The sequence below is a fragment of the Struthio camelus genome, chromosome 1, assembly GCF_040807025.1.
Source record: "Struthio camelus isolate bStrCam1 chromosome 1, bStrCam1.hap1, whole genome shotgun sequence".
NCBI lineage: Eukaryota > Metazoa > Chordata > Aves > Struthioniformes > Struthionidae > Struthio > Struthio camelus.
The window spans coordinates 89,335,741-89,354,655 of record NC_090942.1 but is presented as its reverse complement, the minus strand read 5'-3'; the positions used below and the strand labels follow the sequence as shown (position 1 = coordinate 89,354,655).

General features: G+C 45.7%; 1 protein-coding gene across 1 annotated transcript; it reads left to right on the top strand.

Annotated features, from left to right (window-relative positions):
- Positions 1–14,634: 14,634 nt before the first annotated feature.
- On the top strand, positions 14,635–16,261 carry LOC104145397 (uncharacterized). Its single transcript, XM_068956032.1, has one exon. The coding sequence runs from the start codon at positions 14,635–14,637 to the stop codon at positions 15,715–15,717; it is 1,083 nt and encodes a 360-aa protein (XP_068812133.1). The 3' UTR covers positions 15,718–16,261.
- The last annotated feature ends 2,654 nt before the right edge of the window (positions 16,262–18,915 follow it).

Here is an 18,915-nt window from a genome sequence, read left to right as displayed (position 1 = left end):
ACACTAAAAATTGATTTGATTTATTGTTTTAAAAAGTGTGCTTGTGTATGGGAGTATCATTCCAAAAACATGTTTAATTGTAAATACCTAAAATCATTCATTAGTTTTGTGCACCAAAATAATTTTGAAACTTTTGAATATTTCACTCTAAATCTTCAGTTAGGCACCAACTTAAAGGATTTCAACTTTCAGAGGCGCTTCACTGACTTCAAAGCGGCAAACTGTCACTCAGCACCTCTGAAAACTACAGCTCTGAAACTACTTTTCCCATAGACATTAAGAAACTTAACACCTGAATTGTATCATTTTAATTTATTTATTGCCTACTATAATTTAATGTTCAACTAATACTCCTCACCATCCGAAGTTATAAACATGGAAGAGAAACCATATATAAGGTCTAAAATGCAGACAATAAAATAGAGCTCTAACAGAGACCTATATAATGATCCTCTTGTATCATGACTATTTGTCAGCTGAGAAATGCTGTCTATCTACCGTCTCCTTTGCTTAACTGACTCTTATACAGAGTGAAGAAACTTGAGGCTCTGTGAAGTACAAAAAATGGTATAAATGTGAGGATTCTAACTTTTACATGATCCAAGCAGCTGGCTCCAACAAATTGTTGGACATAGAGGAAGAAGCCTTTTCTGTGAAATTTGGTCAATATGTATTTTGTTGTGCTGTATCTAAAAATGCATTGCAATGATCTGGTGGGCTATGATCTCAAAGGAGCTATGGAAGTGAAATGTCACTTGCTAGGATATATTTAGGTCAGTAAGTTAGAGTGGATAAAGTCAACTAGCTGACAGTGCATGGACAGTTCTCCTAAAACAACCAATCTATTACTGATCTCTCAGTCTTGATAAAAAAAAAAGAATAAAAACACCTGCCAAAGATGAACAGAAATAAAATTACATGAGTCTAGTAATTACTAAAAAAACCCGGAATCAGCAGAGATATAGGTTTTACTGGCACATAATTCCTTGCCACTGGATCCCAAACGTCTCCATGTTCCAGAAGCTATCCATTGCTTGTCTTTCTTTCCCTGAGGAGAATATTACGTTATTACTCCTCCTACCCTTCCCTGTTTCCTTTGAATTCCACCTCCATTCTGCAAGTATCAGCTGCTTTTTCTTCGAAAATTGGGGCAAACCCTACATATCTATTAAACTCCAAGCAATTATTCTCAGCTGGTTTACTGAATTATACCAATATCTTGCTTGTGTTTCCTTTTTCCTGAGTGATGTAACAGTGTGCCTTTTTTTAAGGTTAGTTATTTGTCACTGATAAACTGCCAACTTTTCACTAACATTGGTGGATAGATGTTGGCCAGGAGCCAGCAATGTGCCCTTGTGGCCAAGGTGGCCAATGGTACCCAGGGCTGCATGAGGAAGGGCACTGCCAGCAGGTCGAGGGGTGTAATCCTCCCCCTCTACTCAGCCCTGGGCAGGCCACATCTGCAGTACTCTTTGCAGTTCCGGGCTCCCCAATACAAGAGAGACATGGAGCCCCTGGATTGAATCTGGCGATGGGATCAAAAATGAGTAAGCAACTGGAGCATCTTTGATATGAGGAAAGGCTGAGAGCTGGGCATGTTTAGCCTGGAGAAGAGAAGACTGAGAGGTGATCTGATCAATGTGTACAAGTATGTGAAGGGGGGGTGTCGAGAGGATGGGGCCAGACTCTTCTCCATGGTGCCCAGTGACAGGACAAGAGGCAACGAGCACAAACTGAAACACAGGAAGTTCCGTCTGAACATGAGGAAAAACTTCTTTCCTGTGAGGGTGACTGAGCACTGGAAGAGGTTGCCCAGAGAGGTTGTGGAATCTCCTTCCCTGGAGATATTCAAAAGCTGACTGGATAGGGTCCTGAGTAATGAGCTCTAGATGACTCTGCTTGAGTAGGGGGATTGAACTAGATGATCTTTAAAGATTCCTTCCAACTTCAACCTTTCTGTGATTATGTGAAGAAAACTAGGCTAAAATTCTGCTCAGAAACAAGGTATCAAATTTGAAATATCTTCTTACCTATCAGTGATCTCCTTATTAACATCAAAACTTAGCAAGCACAAGCATTTGTCTGGTCTAGTTGTAAAAGATCTCATGTAGGGAACATGTTAGGGCACCATTCAGTAGGACGAGATTGTTCAACAGGACAAAATCAATAGTTAAATGGAAGCTGTTACAAGCTACAGTAGCTGGCGATCTGATCCTCCTTCATTTCTAGGTTACCAGTTCTACTATAGTTCCACCCTGTAAATGACTGAAACCTGTTTCCACCTGATGGCCCTTCAGTACCTTATGAGAAATTAATTGGGAATTTTCAGTTCTGTAGGAACCTTGTAGGAAGACATGAACACTGGTAAAGAAGTCAAGTTGCTCCTAATTTATTACTCTGTGTATGAGAGTAGCAAAGCAGCAGCAAAAGAAGCACAGTAGCGCAGAGATGATAGCAAAGGCAGCACAAGAAATGGTATAGGTAGTAAAGTAGTAATGACTTGTTCCAAGAAGGATGGTATCTACATCACATAAACAATTACCTTATGAGAACTATTAAGGGCTCAGCAAAGCTACTGCAAAAATTTCTAATCTGGTAAACAATAGTTTCTATAGTACTATACCATAGCACAAACCTCTCCCTCCTGTATCATCAATCCTTTTCATGTGAGAAACATATGTAAAGAAGGATGATAGAAGTCAACATTTCTCTCTGAACATTTTGGAGAAACACAGAACTTTTTTGCCTTCAAGACAGTTCATCTGGTGCTTTTTTTCAGCAGTTAGATTTACGACAAAAATACTGATGTGCACACTTCTGTAATTTGAATAGTTTTGACACCTTGCAAGTCTTAGCCACAGTCTTAGAAAATCCTAAACCACTGAAGTATAGAAAAGGTAAGACATGTAACAACCTCTCTGTGCTTTACTGATTCTACCTTGATGAGGAAAATAAGACTGTTGTGGTGGTCATTTCTGAGATATACAATCTTTTAGAGCTGTTCCATACTGATGTTTTTGATAAATCTCTCCATTGTTTCACGAGCCATGGTTTATGAACCATCCCTCAAGATCAGAAATGTCTTCACTGTAATCATGAGAACTAAGTGAATGAAAAGAAAATGAAAAAAAATCCACCAAAACAAACAAAAGATCCTATTCAGTGGAGTATTTGACTTCATGATTTGAAGCTACAAGTACTGTGAGATGCCTGATAACTCAGGACTGGAGTCATGCACCAGGCCATGTATGTGATTCCTTTTAAATACTCATTTGAATACTGAAACAACCTGTCAGAACATGAACCAGGTCAGATCTTGTAGCTGAATACACGGTGGAAAAGGCATAAAGGAAAGAATAGTAACCCTTATAATGGCAGCCATCCAAAGTGAATGGTTATTACTGTTGCATTACAGATCTAAGAAACACCTGGGATCCATGACACACAAATGTAAGGAGTGAAGCAGAAATTCTTTATTTGAAGAGTATTTGCTCTGGAAAAGAAGAAAACAGAAGAGATGGAAATAATCTGTTTGGAGAACGTATGTTATAGATCTAGATTAAAAATCCTGGAAAATCATTTAGTTTTCCCATCTAGTTCAAAATGCAGTAGGAACCACAGGAAAAGCTCAGAAAAGGTCTAGCACCTTGTAAGATTCAAGCAGGAATTTCACTTCTATTCATGCCAATTTCTTCTGATAACAAATTAAAGATTCACAGTAAAGTCTCAGTTCATTAAGAAGCTATTGCAACTTGTGGCTTCTTTTCTGTGTACCATACCTTTAAGGAGAGAAGGTCTGGGTGGGGAAAGTGGTAAAAGGGAATAACCCCTCTCCAGTGTTGTAAGCCCTTCTGCATGGGAGCACTGGATCTGGAGATTTAGTAATGGGAACCTGAAGAACTGGACAGCAAGTGAAATTCAGTGGCACAAAATACATGGTCATAAATTTGGAAGACTAATTGCTAAAAAGACTTATTAAAACATTAAGCTCATCTGTTGAGAATGACTGTGGAAGCTGATCACAGGAAGTACCCAGGCCATTTTCATCCTGCAAGCGAGATAAAATTTGGAAGTTGCATTCCCAACGGATATAAAGTCAAGCTGCTTCTCAAGCCTGGCTTGACACGGAATATTCTTGTTGTTTAAGCATCTCTGGTCAGAAAAGATAAACCAAAGCCAGAGGGCAGGAAAAGACTGCTGCTGCTATGGGAATGTGAGACTTACAGGAGAAAATCTGAAAATCTTGTCTAGCTTAGCTCAACAGAATGCTGTCTGGAAAGGGATATTTACAGTCTGATATATAAAATAAGGGATAAAGAGTAGTAGGAAATGAGCTGTTCAGACCTGCATGATCTAACATCTTCTATGAAGGTAGTGACCACTGAGATAGGAGCAGGTAAGAATGCTCACAGTGCTTCTGCCTCCCCCCACCTCAAGGGGACTGCACTGGGACACGAGCAATTTATTAGAGTAAATAGAGATACCATCATTTTAGGTTTGGTCTATTGTATGGAAAAAGACCAATGTTTGTTACCCTTTAGGGGGGTTCTGTCATTTCAGTTAAGGGTTTTGGTGTTTTATGTTTACACAGATATATCTGTGAACTAGCAAGTGACTGTAAGAAGGATCTAGGACACAGGCTGGATGTTGTGATACTGGTGGAGATGGGGGGTATGCGTCTTAAAACATGTGGCTCATTGATCTGATATTGGTGTTGCAATTATCTCTCCTGTGTTAAATTTTGATTAACGTATTCAGTTAGCTAAAATTGTCAGTACTGAAATCTTCATAAATAAATGAGAGAGACCTGCTCTGTATGCTGAAATATATTTCAACCTTTGTGGCTCTGACTTCTGGTTTTTTGTTTTTTTTTTTTCCATATATTTGGAATACTTGATCGTCTGCTTTGAAGTGCTTTCAGTGTGATAACATTGCTCCTTTGAGTTCTCTTTGTCACAATCTTAAAGCACCAGCAACCAGAAAGGGAGGCTGCTCCACTCTTCTGCTGCTTGCTGTTTAGGAGGATCGAGGCCTTAAATGCTGTTTACTGTCCAGAGTTTATAGTCTGAGCTGCACTTGTGTTTACACAGTGCAAGTGGAGGTGGGAACATGTGTCTGGTACTCGGGCCTTCAGCTCCTGCCTCTGCATCAGCACGACCTGCAGGGAGCAAGATGGGGCTCTAGCAAGAGTATCTGGTCTCCGTAGCTGCTCAAGTCAGATCATCCTGTATCGATGTTTTTCTCTTACAGTACATTGTCCATTGATGCTAATTTAACAGTGAGCATGGTGAACCAAGTGCATCCATGAATAAAACTGCTCATTACAGAGGAGGCAATGAAAGTACTTTAACTTAGACTGCTGTGTCTCTGCAGTGGTTCTGGTTGGCTTCATTTACCTTCATCTTGCCTGGAGGGAAGACTTGTTCTTCTTTCACTCTGGATTTCATACAGCACTTAGAATCTATCATGCATTTTGCTCATACTGCAAAGTGCGAGAAGAGGGCAAATTTGGACAAGACTTCTTCATAAAATATGAAGAAGTGTGTAACTTCTCCTTCCTACTCCACAGCAGACTGGCAGAAGAATACCTGCTTTAGAGTCTCCTAACATGTCCAGTTCTGTTAAGTTGTTCCCTTCAGTAACTCCCATACCATTCTGAGCTCTAGTCTCAACACAGATGTGCATATGACCCTGTATCCTGAAACTCTGCTTGGTGCCAATCCACTGCTAAAGAGTCTGGGAACTAAAATCTGTATCTTTTCTGGATACTAAAAGTAATAGGCCTAGTAAAGACTCTTGTCTTCTAGCTATCTTCCATCTCTCTTTGGAGCAAGCAAGTGCTCCACGTGTTACAGGTGATTCAGTCACTTACCTTTTCCCTTTCTAGCGTGCCCCCTTATGGTACGGTTAGGAGACAGAGGTTGAGGATCAGTGAGGCCCAGACCCTCATCCACCAACCGTGGCTAATTAATCTCATGCCTGGCTTTCTCAAAAGGCAGTCATGAACAACATGCTTCTCCGCTAATCTGGTGGCTTGTGTCACATACGCATTAGCATTCAGATTGATGTAGAAGGTCCAGCATTTTGCCTTATCCTGGACTGACTTAAGATTGTTTGAAGAGAACTGGGGAGTGACAGCGCATTCCTCACTCACAGACACAGCAAACTTTGAGACACCTTAGCAAATGCTCTAACTCTTCTTCAGCTGCTATTAAAGTTCTGAATCCCTGGAATTTCTTTTACTTTAAACAGATCTAGAATATTGAATTGAAAGATACGTCTAGTTAAAAATGGAGATCTAAGCTTATTGTGTTTCTGGCCTGTTGTAGTGAGAACACCTGCAGAAGGTCTGGCAAGGAGTCAGTGACCGGCAGAGTATGTGGCAGCAGGTCCAGCATGTGAAATTACACACTGATCAAATTCCCATCAAGGCCAAGCACGCATGTTCCATTTTGTCAATGATGTCTAGCTGCTTCCTGGACAAGGTTTCTCAAGGTTAGCACAGCTGAGATAAGGAAGTTCTAGTAGACTTAAGGGGCCCTTAGGATATGACAAGTCGAGCCCCGCCTGGGTGGCTGACCCGTGCATCCAGCAGCCTCCCATTGGCAACTCCTCCACGCAGTTCCCAGGGTTCTCAGTGCAGTTTGGAGTGTAAGTAAGTCCTTCATTAAATCTATCCTATTTAACCCCTCATGAACCTCGAGTGCCTCTCTACGCCGGTATCCGACCCTCTTTTGCCTGCCTTGCGGTCACACCTGGAGAAGTCTTTTTGTACCTGCAAAATTGTCCTTCCTTCCCATTGCACTCTCCCCTTGGTATTCCTCTCCTCCATTACACTGTTTGCAGTAATAAGAACCAAGTAAAACAAATCATGTGTTTCCTTAGGGCACTACAGCTGGCCTGTTGCTCTGCTGTTCTGATAACCTGTCCAGATATTTCCTCAGGTCCTTGAAGCTCCTCCCACTTTGTGAGAGTTTTACTCATTGGAGAGCAAGACCTTATGTAGCAATGGTAGCAACTCCTGATGGACTGCCTATTGCCACAGCTCATTAAGTGAGGAATTTCATGCTGCTAACCTTGGAATACTTTTCCTTGGGTGGGATGGGAGGAGATGCTACTGAACTCTTTTCTTACCTTTGTGGCTGTAGGTGCCTAACACCTTCATCAGCACTACACTGCAGGTCACAAATGACTGTGAAAAGAGGGTGAGTAGTAAGTTGGCTAAGCTTTCCTATAGGTTTTCTTACTGTGAGAAACATCAGGTTTTGGAGGAGCTGAGGGTAAATAGGAAAAAAAAAAAAGTCTTCCCCAGACTTTGCTTTGAGGCATCAGTGATTTTAGAAGATTTTGTCATTTCATGTGCTTTTATCCCTTCTGAAAACATGTAATATATTAAATTGGGTTTTGGAAATGGCAAAATCTCCTTCTTCCTTTAGAGGAGGTGGCAGCGTTTGCAAATGAGTCCCGCCTTTTCCATAAGACTGTGGAAACCACAGTGCTGCAGGTAAAGCGCCCATAGCCGGCCAGCAGCTCAGCTTAACCTCTTATTGTGGCAGTTTCCCTGTTGCAAAGAGCCGGATGGTCATTGCTATGACATGCTCTGCTCTCTTGGCTATCTAGAAAAATCTCTGGTGAGGTTTGGAATTGGGTCTGCCATTTGAGACCAGATTCTGTGTGAGCCACCCCATTAGTGCACAGAGAACCTCCAGACTTCAGGAAATGGTTGCCATCAGGATGAAGTGCCAGACTGACCATTGTGTAAGTGTTTTCCTACAGACATGAGTTTGGCCACTTTGAGACAGTGACTGTTTCTTTTTCCCTTGTGCAGTCTCCTCTTCTGAAAGAGAAGTAGTTGACCTAGTTTGAACCGAATGAGAGAAGAATGACCTTGCAGTGATCAATCTTTATTTTTATTTTTATTTTTATTTTTTTTTTTGTGGAGTTCCACAATGATTTGATAAAACCTCCAGTCTTAATATTAATGATAGAAAGAGATTATGATTTTTTCTTGAGTGACAAGTGGTCATACTGGAAGCCTGCCTGAGCATTGAGCATTGACTTGTTTGTTTGTTTCTTTGTTTGTTTTTCCTCCTTTGACAATAGCTTTCTGTTATCCTGATCTCAGTATGGAGAGGATGGGCTTTGTTGGGAATGCTGAGTGAGACAGCCCCATTTTTCCACTTCAGCACTGAATTTCCATGTCAACAATATGAATACCGTCCCTCTTTGTTCTGGCCCAGTGACCAGCTCACGTTGCTTCTGCTCTTCTGACAAGCAGTGTTTCAAAAAATCTTTCTCCTAATCCGCTGGAACTGAAGTTTGGCTGTTGGAGGGCACTGACAGAGTCTTTGGTTTTAAATAATTGCTGAGATACAGGAAGGGGAACAATGGCGTATATACACCAGGTTCACATCTGTGTTACTTCTTGTGCTGATGTATTTTGCTTCTAAATATATTACGTCCTCTCTGAGTGAGTGATGGAACTGAGTCACTATTTGACTTGAAACTGTGAGCTGGGATTTCTGAAACATTTGTATTTGAATTGATGTTTTAGTTTCTCAAGCCTGGAGTGCATAGACTGCTGTTCTGAAGGTATTCTTGAGGCAGATCCATCTTATTCAAACTGAAGTCAAAGCGTTAGATGCAGATCTCTGTAAGTCTTGCTGGTCTGCCATGCTGATTAGCAATACCTATTCAGCATATCCTAACTTTTGAACATTTAAACGCTATTTTGAAAATAGCCCGTTGCAAGTAAAATCATTGATTCATTGGTGGTTACCATTTAGGGGGGGTTCTGTCTTTTCAGCTAAGGGTGGCCCTGTATTTGCTGAACATTGAAAAGAGCAAGAACATGTTTGCTGCTCTTCAGTCCAAGCAGACAGCTAGAATTAGACCCTGGTGCAGTTTAAAGTAACCCTACTACAAATCATCAAATACTATTGCCAAGAAAAACAAAAAAAACAAAAAGACTTTCCAAGTTTCAAAATAGCTTGACATCACAGCTCTAAGGAGGCCTGAGCCAGAGAAAGAAAACAGCACTGAAGATTAAAGCTGGATCGGAACGATGTAAAGTTTGGGGCTTCCAGCTCTGCTGATCGGCCTGTGCCTCAACTCATTCTGTTCATATTTTCTCTTTTACATCTTCTCTTCTTTATCAGAAAATGCTGGTCTGCCCTCTGTTTCCTTATTTGTTCTGTTTCCTCTTTTCTTTTTTTTTTTCTTCCTTTTGCTTCTGATTCTGTAATTCTGCTTCCCCTTGGCCTCTCCAGGCTTCCTGTTTCACAGGACATGCCACCTCGCCTCCTAATTTGCAACTGCTTAAAATTATTTAAAATGTGCCATATTTTGGTAGGAGCCTTCTCATTTATGCATTTCAGTTGAAGGAACAAAATAACGCAAGAAATGGTATTTGACCCGTGTTTCAGAGCAGCAGGATAGGATGAATTTCTGATTGTCGGAGTGGTGAGGCGTTTAAGCTGAAAAACTTGTTCAGGACATTATACTTCTCGGAGGAACAATCAGTTCCTGCAGCCCCTGACAGCTCTCCTTCAGGAAAGGAGTTGTTCTGTTGTAAATTCCCTGTTCCCTTATAACAAATTGATTTTGGAGAGACAAAGATAACAAGCAATATTTTTTAGAACACCTTTTATTAATTGTCTGTTATTATTGGTAGAGTCAAGCTGTCACTATCAAGAGCAGGTCACTATTCTCAGAACACATCCACTAATTCCCTCGCTCAGTTCACACCCTCACTCGTAGCTACCCGTCTGGAGCAACCCCTGGGAGACCAAACCCAAAGGTACACTCAGAAGCAGAGGGTTGTCTTGATGCACCAGTGGCTTCTAGGTAGGTTCAGAAAGGCCCTCACGGCGTCCTACGTTTCATCAGATGTATAAATAATTCCGTAGTCTTTGTCTGCAAAAGCAGCCGCTGACTGGATGTGGCCTGAGTTATTATGCCTGCTGTTAACGCTGTTGTGTGCTAGTGGCCTTGCACAGATTCATCAGGCAGCTGGTGTTACAGAATCACAGAATCGTTTAGGTTGGAAGGGACCTCTGGAGATCATCCAGTCCAATCTCCCTGCTCAAGCAGGGTCCTCTAGAGCATATTGCCCAGGATCACATCCAGACGGGTTTTGAATATCTCCAGCGGAGGAGACTCCACCACCTCTCTGGGCAACCTGTGCCAGTGCTCACTCACCCTCACAGTGAAGAAGTTTTTTCTCAGGTTTAGGTGGAACTTCCTGTGGTTCGGTTTCTGCCCGTTGCCTCTTGTCCTGTTGCTGGGCACCACGGAGAAGAGATCGGCCTCATCCTCTTGACACTCCCCCTTCAGATACTTATACACGTTGATGAGATCCCCTCTCAGTCCTCTCTTCTCCAGGCTGAAGAGGCCCAGCTCTCTCAGCCTTTCTTCAGAGGAGAGATGCTCCAGTCCCCTCATCATCTTGGTAGCCCTCCGCTGGACTCTCTCCAGTAGCGCCATGTCTCTCTTGTACTGGGCAGCCCAGAACTGGACACAGTACTCCAGGGGAGGCCTCCCCAGGGCTGAGGAGAGGCGCAGGATCACCTCCCTCCACCTGCTGGCAACACTCTGCCTAATGCACCCCGGGAGACCCTTGGCCTTCTTGGCCACAAGGGCACACTGCTGCCTCATGCTTCACTTGTTGTCCACCAGCACTCCCAGGTCCTTCTCGGCAGAGCTACTTTCCAGCAGGTCAACCCCCAGCCTATACTGGTGCATGGGATTATTCCTGCCTAGGTGCAGGACCTTGCGCTTGCCTTTCTGAGCTTACCATTTCTTGTGGCTTCAACAGAACTGCTAGGCTCTGGAGATCTTCAGTTCTTTGGAGAGTCTCACATAGCACTTTTCAGTGCATACGTTTCTTCTCCTTTTCTTGCTGTTTCCTGGTAGCTTTTCCTCCATCAGCACCAACTGGGACCTGGAGAACCCATTCACACAAACTCATGCAGAGGGGCCCATTACAACCATTCATTAAACTTGTGTCTCTTGCTTTATGCTTCTCCATCCTGTAATTTAATAATTGTAACATGCAAGAATAATATGGGATGCTAGCTACTATACTCCTGTTAAATTTACAAGAGAATATTTGCCTCAGCAAACTGCACAGCAGAGAATGTGCTGATGTCAATGATGCAATAATAGGATGACCTTCCTCCTGTGGTTGAGTAACAAAGGTTATAGCTTCCCATTGGTTCTCATCTACCCAGTCAACAGGGACATTGGCTCCTTCACTCAAGCTTAAAGGTAGTCTCTATCACAGAAGAAGCCCATGTCCAAGAGTGGTTTACACCCATTTTACCAGGCTGAGGCATGAAGTAAGCAAAGAAGGCACTTCATAGGTAAGAATGCCAGGTGGGCAGAACTGAGCTAGTCCCCAGAAAAAGAAAAATATTTAGGTAAATCAATCATGCTAGAGAAAGAAAACCAGACAAGACAAGAAACACAAAGAAATATCAATACAAGATAAAGCAAATATTATTAAAGAGCACAGTTTTGCAAAATGCTGGGGAAGAAAGCAGAAGCTCTTGCCCCACGCTGGCAAGGAAAGGCAAGGGCTGTCCTCTTTGCAAGGCTCTTGTCAAATCCACTGCTACGGCCTAATGGTCCAATAAAAGCACTTGAAATGACATGTTGTGCTTGAGGCACCCCTTGCATGTTTTAGGCAGCAAGTATTTTAAAATAATACTATGGTATAGTATAGTAATGTACTATAGCAATATACGGTAATATAGTAAATATGGGATACTACTTGTGTATTTTACTAGAACATAATCAAACACAAACGGAACGTGGTATGAAATCTCGTCTGCAGACTGCTAAACCAGTGTCTATTACCCTATAGCTAAGAAATCAGTACAAAATTATCCTTTAGGTAAGACCAAGAGTGTATGAAAAACGAGTTAGACCTCTAGAACTTATGAGAATTCAAGTTGGGTAGTACCTGATTTTAGCGTGCTGATTTACCCTTATTCTGCAGCTTTATGCAGTTACCTATGTTAGCATAAATTGTATGAAGAATTTTACAAATCTAGCTTAGCCATGTCTTAAGAGCCATTTTATTCAGGGGAGATGTTAACCCAAAGGACAAGTCAGTGAGGCAAGAGAATCCCAAAACGCAGTCTGAGATCCCTCATAATGCAAATTCCTTCCTATAAAAGGCTGTGGGGAGTTCTGACATTACGTGAGTGTCATTGTTTCCAGCTTCTCCTGGGAAGAGTGGATGCAATATTAAAACTTAACACTCTGAAAGGTTCCTCTATAGTTTTAGTGTGGAAAAATGCTAAGTACGGAGATAGGTGACTGGGGAAAATGGCTGGAAGTTTTCTTGAGTGTGGAAGTCACGAGATTTGGAGTCAGAGTGTTGCTGTTCCCTGACCCGGTGTGCGAGTTCCTGTGAGGGAAATGGAACAGAAATTTTCAGATGAGCATTTTCCTTCTCCTTGTGTCCTAGTTATAACTGCCTGTAGGACAGACATCAGTCGAGCTTGCCTTTGCAGGACAGTGAAACAGCAGGGAATCTTGTAATAGGGGCGGGGGCGGGGGGGGGGGGGGGAAGCCTCTTTGGATGGTCCTAATGTAGACCTGCTGCCACCTTCTGGTCATTGTGTCATGATCGGTAACAGCAGCTTTTCAAGCATCACTGTGAAAAGGAGTGCTCAAAACCATCACTGAGGATGCTGTCGCCCACTTCGTATATCAGCACAGTCTTATTGCCCATTGTGAGGTGTCTGCATGCAGCTTTTAACCCAAGGTTTTTCAGAATGATTAGTAAGATGGGAAGTTTGAATTGAAATTGGGGAAATTGAAGGGACCTCATTTTCCCAGAGCGGGTGGTTGGTTCCCAGCTTTCTTATATGGAGAATTAGCAGTGTCTCTCTGCTGTGCTTTTCGCTTGCGATGAAGCAGCTAGTTTTTGACAGAACAAGTGGCCTCTGTTCCCTGAGACCTAGGACAAAAGCTAAACTTCAGGCCTGATAACCTTAGTAGCCTGGAAGCCTTTATGGGCAGAACAATTCAAGAACACAGTTTTAATTTCTGCTATTGCTTCACAAAAGTATTTGCATTTGAAGTCTCCTACAATAGTTAGTATTTTACCCCAGCTGTTAGAATCAGGTGAAATTGAGAATCTTAGCTATTCTTTTTTAAAGGTAGATTTCTAGTGTTCTATATGCTAAAGAAATGTAGGAAAATTGAATCCTACGGATCTGTAAGATACCACCAACCAAACATTTATTGTATTGAAAAGTTCCCGTTGTCTGAGAGAAGACTGTGACTATCAGGAGCCCCAATTCTTAGAACTCCTGTAATGAGAAATGCCATTATATAGCCTTCGTAGTTGTTAATTTGCATCTGTGTCCGTTTACAGAGACCAAGGCATTAAAAATCACATGACATCAATGTTAAGACCTCAGGCGAGACCGGAAAGGAACAAGAATGCACTGCTGATATCAGTAGGCAAGTATGAGAATGAGGGCGTTCCTGCTAATGGGACAGGCATCTGAAAAAAACTGTTTCTGAAAGGATCTTGCATATGGAGCTCCAAATATACTGCAGTCTTTCCAGGAGACTCTCTAGCAGAGAGTAGTTCCAAAATACTATGACTACAGCAAAGAAATTATTCTCAGAAGACCACAAAAGGAAAAGCACTGGATCCGTGCAATACTGCTCCTACACTAAGCAGTGTGAATTAAAGCATTGGTACCTATGCTAGAGAGAAACTTGAAGGAAGAAAAGCAACTCCAGCAGTGACTCTTCTCTGACAAGCAGTGCCATTGCATCCCATTGGGCTCCGAAGCACGCTTACAAAACTCACCCCGAAACCTGGAGCGTGAGAGCAAACAGCATACGATTTAAAAGGACATGGAAAAGAGGAGAGCTGGGATTCACTTTGAATGGCTTTTCTGTGGCCACTTTGAAGATCCTGAAGGCAGAGGAAAAAGATCAGGCGAGGAGAAGACATTCCACTCCCCCCGGGGTGGGGAGGGAAGAAAACACTAGGCTCATCCCTGCAGCGCCCCCCTTCCCACGGCTGACTGCGCATGCAGAGCCTGAGGGCCGGTGTTTTTCACTGAGCCGCTTCTGTCGAGGGCTCTGAGAGCCCTGAGGTTCCAGATGCAGCCAAAGCACACTTGCCACCTTTCTCCTGGGCCGCATGGCAGCATGGCCCAGCTGTACCCATCACGGGCACAAACCTGGCACGGCCGGTGTTGGAGCTGGCTTCCAAGCGGGGGTGCGGCTGGAGGTACTGGGGTGGAGTTGCTCCTGATCTCGGCGAGTGGGACAAAGGACACTGCGGGGTCCGAGAGAGCTGATTCTCAGTTAGCCAGAGGAGGCATTGGGGCTGGTGTGGGATTCCTCCCCCAGGTCACTTTCCGCCTGGCCCTGCCCAACGGGAAAGGAGCGAGGAAGGGAAGGGGAAGAGGAAGGGGCAAGGAATGGGAAAGGAAAAGAAAAGCGGAAGGGGAAGGGCACGGGCAACGGACGGGGAAAGGGGGAAGAAGGAGGGAAAGGGGAAGGGGAAGGAGCTCTGGTGCCCAAGGAGGGAAATGTGGACTTTGGCTGGAGGGAAGAGCCACGGGCTGACCTGAGAGCTCTTGCCAGGGCAGCTCCATGCAGACGAGAGCGCTGGGCCCGGTAGCGCCCAGCCCAAAGAACTCCCTGCCCCACGCGCTTGGGAAAGCCTCCCTGTGGCTGCTGGAAACAGCTGGAGAGGTGCTGCTGTGCTGCACTGCGTGCGGAGCGGAGGTGTTCACTGAGCTGGCCCGCCAAGAGCGGAGCCAGCGAGGACGATGTCACAAGGGGGGAGGTGATGTCGCCGTGCCCCCGTTTCGGGTCACAAAGGAGGTGCTTTCCTATTGGTCCAGGAGAGCCCTGTGGCTCCCACTGCACAGAGGAGCAAAGGCTCCGAGCGCCCCCAGCACAGGGCAGAGGCCTGGCTGCTTCTTCAGAGGGCGCTTAGCCAAAAAAGCGGGCTGGAGCCTGGCCAGAGCACCTGGAACTGCCCCGCCACAGCCAAGGCCTGGCCAGGCTGGCAAAGAAGGGCAGAGGCAAGCTGAGAGCGGAGACGGAGAGCAGCAGCGAGCCCCAGCAAGGAAAGCGAGGCCAGGCAGGCAAGGCAGGGAGGGCACGGGAAGACGGGCCTCTGCAGCGCAAGGAGACGGGCAGCAGCCAGCTGCGGGCAGGATGTCCAGAGCAGAGGAGGTGTGCCCAGTGCCTGAGCGGGAGGGGGAGCCTGCAGCGGCCTGTGCTGGGGGCCCTTCTGAAGGCAGCGAAGCAAAGAGCAAAGTGAGCCGCTCCTCCCGGGCTGGGCTGCTCTTCCCTGTGAGCCGCATAGACAGGCTGCTGCGCAGAGGCCGCTTTGCCAAGCGCATTGGAGCCGCAGCCCCCATCTATCTGGCAGCCGCACTGCAGTGCGTGGCGCAGCACACCGTGGAGGTGGCTGGGAAGATTTCCAAGGAGAGCAAGAAGCAGCGCATTTCTCCACGGCACTTGCAGCTGGCTGCGCAAAGCAGCCCTGAGCTCAAGCAGCTCCTGAGAGGTGCGCCCAGGCGCCAGGGGAGTGCTGTTCCCCACAGCCAGCCAGTGGCCTCACCTCTGAATAAGAAGAAGAAGAGGAAGAGTGAGAAGAGGTGGCTCGGGCAACAGGCTGCGGCTGTGGCTGCGGCTGCCTGTGCCCCTGCCAGCAGCAAGTGAGAAGAGAGCAGCAGCTCTTGCCCCACCCCTCCCAAGGAAAGGCAAGGACTGCCCTCTTTGTTGAATCACTCTTGCTGAATCGCGTGCTGTGGCCTGAGAGTCTGATAAAAGCATGTGAAATGGCGTCTTGTGCCTGGGGCATGGCCCTTGCCCTCGTGACACACTGGTCGCACAGGCACTGTGCATCGTTCCCTCGGGGGTGGGCCGGGAGGCGCTCCTGATGACACAGGGCAGCTCTGGGAAAGGCCAAGGCGTTTCTGCTCAGCAGCCTTGCCCCCTGCTCCACCTCTTCTCTTTGCAGCTGGGTGAACGCCTGGCGGGGCTGGCCACCTGTCCCTGGGATCATTTTGGAGGGCACTTGGGGGCAGGCTTCTCTCAGGGAAGCTTCTGCTCAGAGGAACTCCCACACATCCAAGCTGGCTCTCTTTGCACCCTCTTAGTCAACCATTGCCTAGCAGGTCACGTGCAGAGCTGAGCATCAGAGCCATAGCTGGCATTTGTCTTCTTCTGCAGATGACTCCCCTGAGCCCTGTGGCGAAAGGGGCTGCCGACCCCCATGGCTACCGTTTGCTGCACACGGAGGCGGCACTGCTCCGAGGATCGAGCAACGTCTCCCTGTGGGCAGGCTCCTCAGCCTGTCTTCTCCCTGCAGGGCACCTGCCCGTACCCAGGGTTTGGAGCAAGGGTTGGAGCAGGGCTGAAGGCTGGAGGCCCGTCATGGAAGCCAGCCAAGCTGTCTTGGTTTCCTAGAGGCTGTGCTGCCAGCCGGCAGGTTTGCTCCCCTCTCCCCCTCTTCTCTTTCCAGCTGGGTGAATGCCTTGGGGTCCTGGCCACCTGCCCATGGGGTCTGTAGGGGATCACTTGAAATTAGGCATCTCGAGGAGCTTTTCATCAATTCTCCCATCTTTGTGGCTGCTTTGCCAAAGTGTGTGATGTAGCCGACCATAGTCATGGCTGGAAAGGTTTCCAAGGGCAGCAAATTACTGCTTTTCTTTACGATACTCACCCGCTTGGGGTAAGTTTTGAATCCATAGGCCACACATCTGCAGAAGCGATCTGAGGGCAGTGTGGCCAGGACAGGAGTCTGAATGGTGCGTGAGTGAGTGAGGGAATCCTCTGAGTCCTCTGGTGTGGATCAAGTGTGCAAACTACCATGTTGTGAAGTGAAGTGTAAATGGAAAACTTACTGGCACATCTCAGAGAAGTTTCATAGCCATGTTTTGTTTATGTGCACAGTTTAGCTGGAAGAGGAGGGGAAGATGCACCTGAAGCTCTTGTCGTTGCCATTGTTTTGTTTTGTTTTGTTTTTTCCCCCTCACTGATTGCTCACCCTAGGAGGATATCTGCAGGAACCAAAAAGGGAAGTTATTACCACGTCCCATCCTGTAAATGTAGTTAAAAGCAAACCCAGCATTGCTTCCAGGCTTTCTTCTGCAGTCTTACAGAAAACCATAGATTTTGCCACTGGCCTTTCTGTGCATTTGGAATGAAAGTCTCCCAACAGCCTCCCTTCTTTGAGCATCTATAAAAGCATATACCCTCTGAAATGCAACAACGAAGCTCTCACTAGCTTCACTGTGCTCAGCCAGTACTTGTTCTATGGTTGTCTTTAATGCCTTCCCTTTAAGATTAGAGTGGCACATTTGTGATACCCAGTTCCTCCCTTCCTTTGAGATTCCTTTCCAGTGTCCTTAGGGGTTTCTTTCCCATCAGCTCCAGGACAGGTACCAGAGCTGACAGGGATTGCACTGCTCTCCAGTTATGTTGATGCAACCAGGGGATTTCTACAGGCAGCCCCTGGCAGCCATTACCCTGTGGGGGTCTGGGAGCAGCAAGGATTGGCTACTCCCGAAAGGCCGAGTGTGATAACATAGCCAGTTGGGCTCAGTCCCACAGTAATGGAACAAAATGAGCAGAGCTGTCATGTCTGTTCCAGTGAGGGTAACCAGGGTCAGGCACAGCCCATGTAATTGGTGGGCAGGTCCGTGGCAATGAGATAGGACTATCTGTCAGGAAAGACAGTCTGCAGGTCAGGTCCAGATCAGCTGGGCCCTTGGCCAGGCACAGGCATGGATGTAGCTGAGATGGAGGCCAGCACTCCTATGGTGTAGCTCAGGCAAGGACTGAAGACCTTGGGCAGTGCTGAAATGGGGCTCCTGGGCCTGTGGGCAGGGGGTGGTGAGGCTGGTCAGGTCCTTTAAGGCATATGCTTTTAAGACATATTAGTAGTACTCTGACACTGGGTGTTCCAACAAGGAGAATGCAAGGAGAGTGCAAGTGGGAGCACCCTGGGGAAGCATCAGCTCAGACCAGGGGCTCAAGAGCCTTTTGAGAAGCAAACTGCCTATGTCTGAAGGAGACTCTGAAGCAAGAAGACCAAGCAAGAGTGTGCATCAGTGTGTGCTGAACTGTGTGGCCAGCCATGTATATGTATATGTATGCATGCATGTGTGCGAACTGGAAAACGTATGCTCAACCTCACTACTTGGCTGTAGCTGGGGACATGGACCTGCAGGAATGTCGCCTCCATTAGGGTACTTGATTTGGCAACTGCTAAGTTGGATTTATCAGATGCTAGATTCTCAGTAGAGGAAAGCTCTGGAAAATGTCTAAAATGGAAATTCTAGGACGCAGGGAAGGCATACAGGGGAAAGTGACAGAGGAGACTCTTTTCATCAGAAAATAAACTGCTTAAATGAAGTTCTGAAAATAGTGGAATCTTCCATATCAAGGGCCAGAACATGACATGAGTATCAAAAGCCTCAGTCCGTGAGTTGAAGGGAGCAAGAAATTGAGTCAGCATACTGGAGATATAGGCCCTTTCCTTAAACCTTAGCATGGGTGTGTGCAGCCAGCCCAGTCATTAGGTAAGATGTTTTTTTGCTGTGTTAAAACCTTCTTGTTGTTACTGAAGGCTTCTTGCTTCTTGTTCTACTGAACAGCACAAGTCTCTGAAAAAGACATTCTCCATCATTGCAGCCCTTGAAAAGAAACTTTGCTGGTGATGGAACCAGCCAGGCTTGAGCAAAGGAACAGCCAAAGCTAGCCTAAGATAGATTCTACCTCTGAGTGAGGAATGGTGAAGGGGTAACACTGCGGGAACCTCACTCAGGCAAGACTGAGAAGAACCAAAGGCAAAAGTTTCCCAGACTTGGGACAGGGATGTATTGTCACAGCATATGCCTATGACCTAAGTGT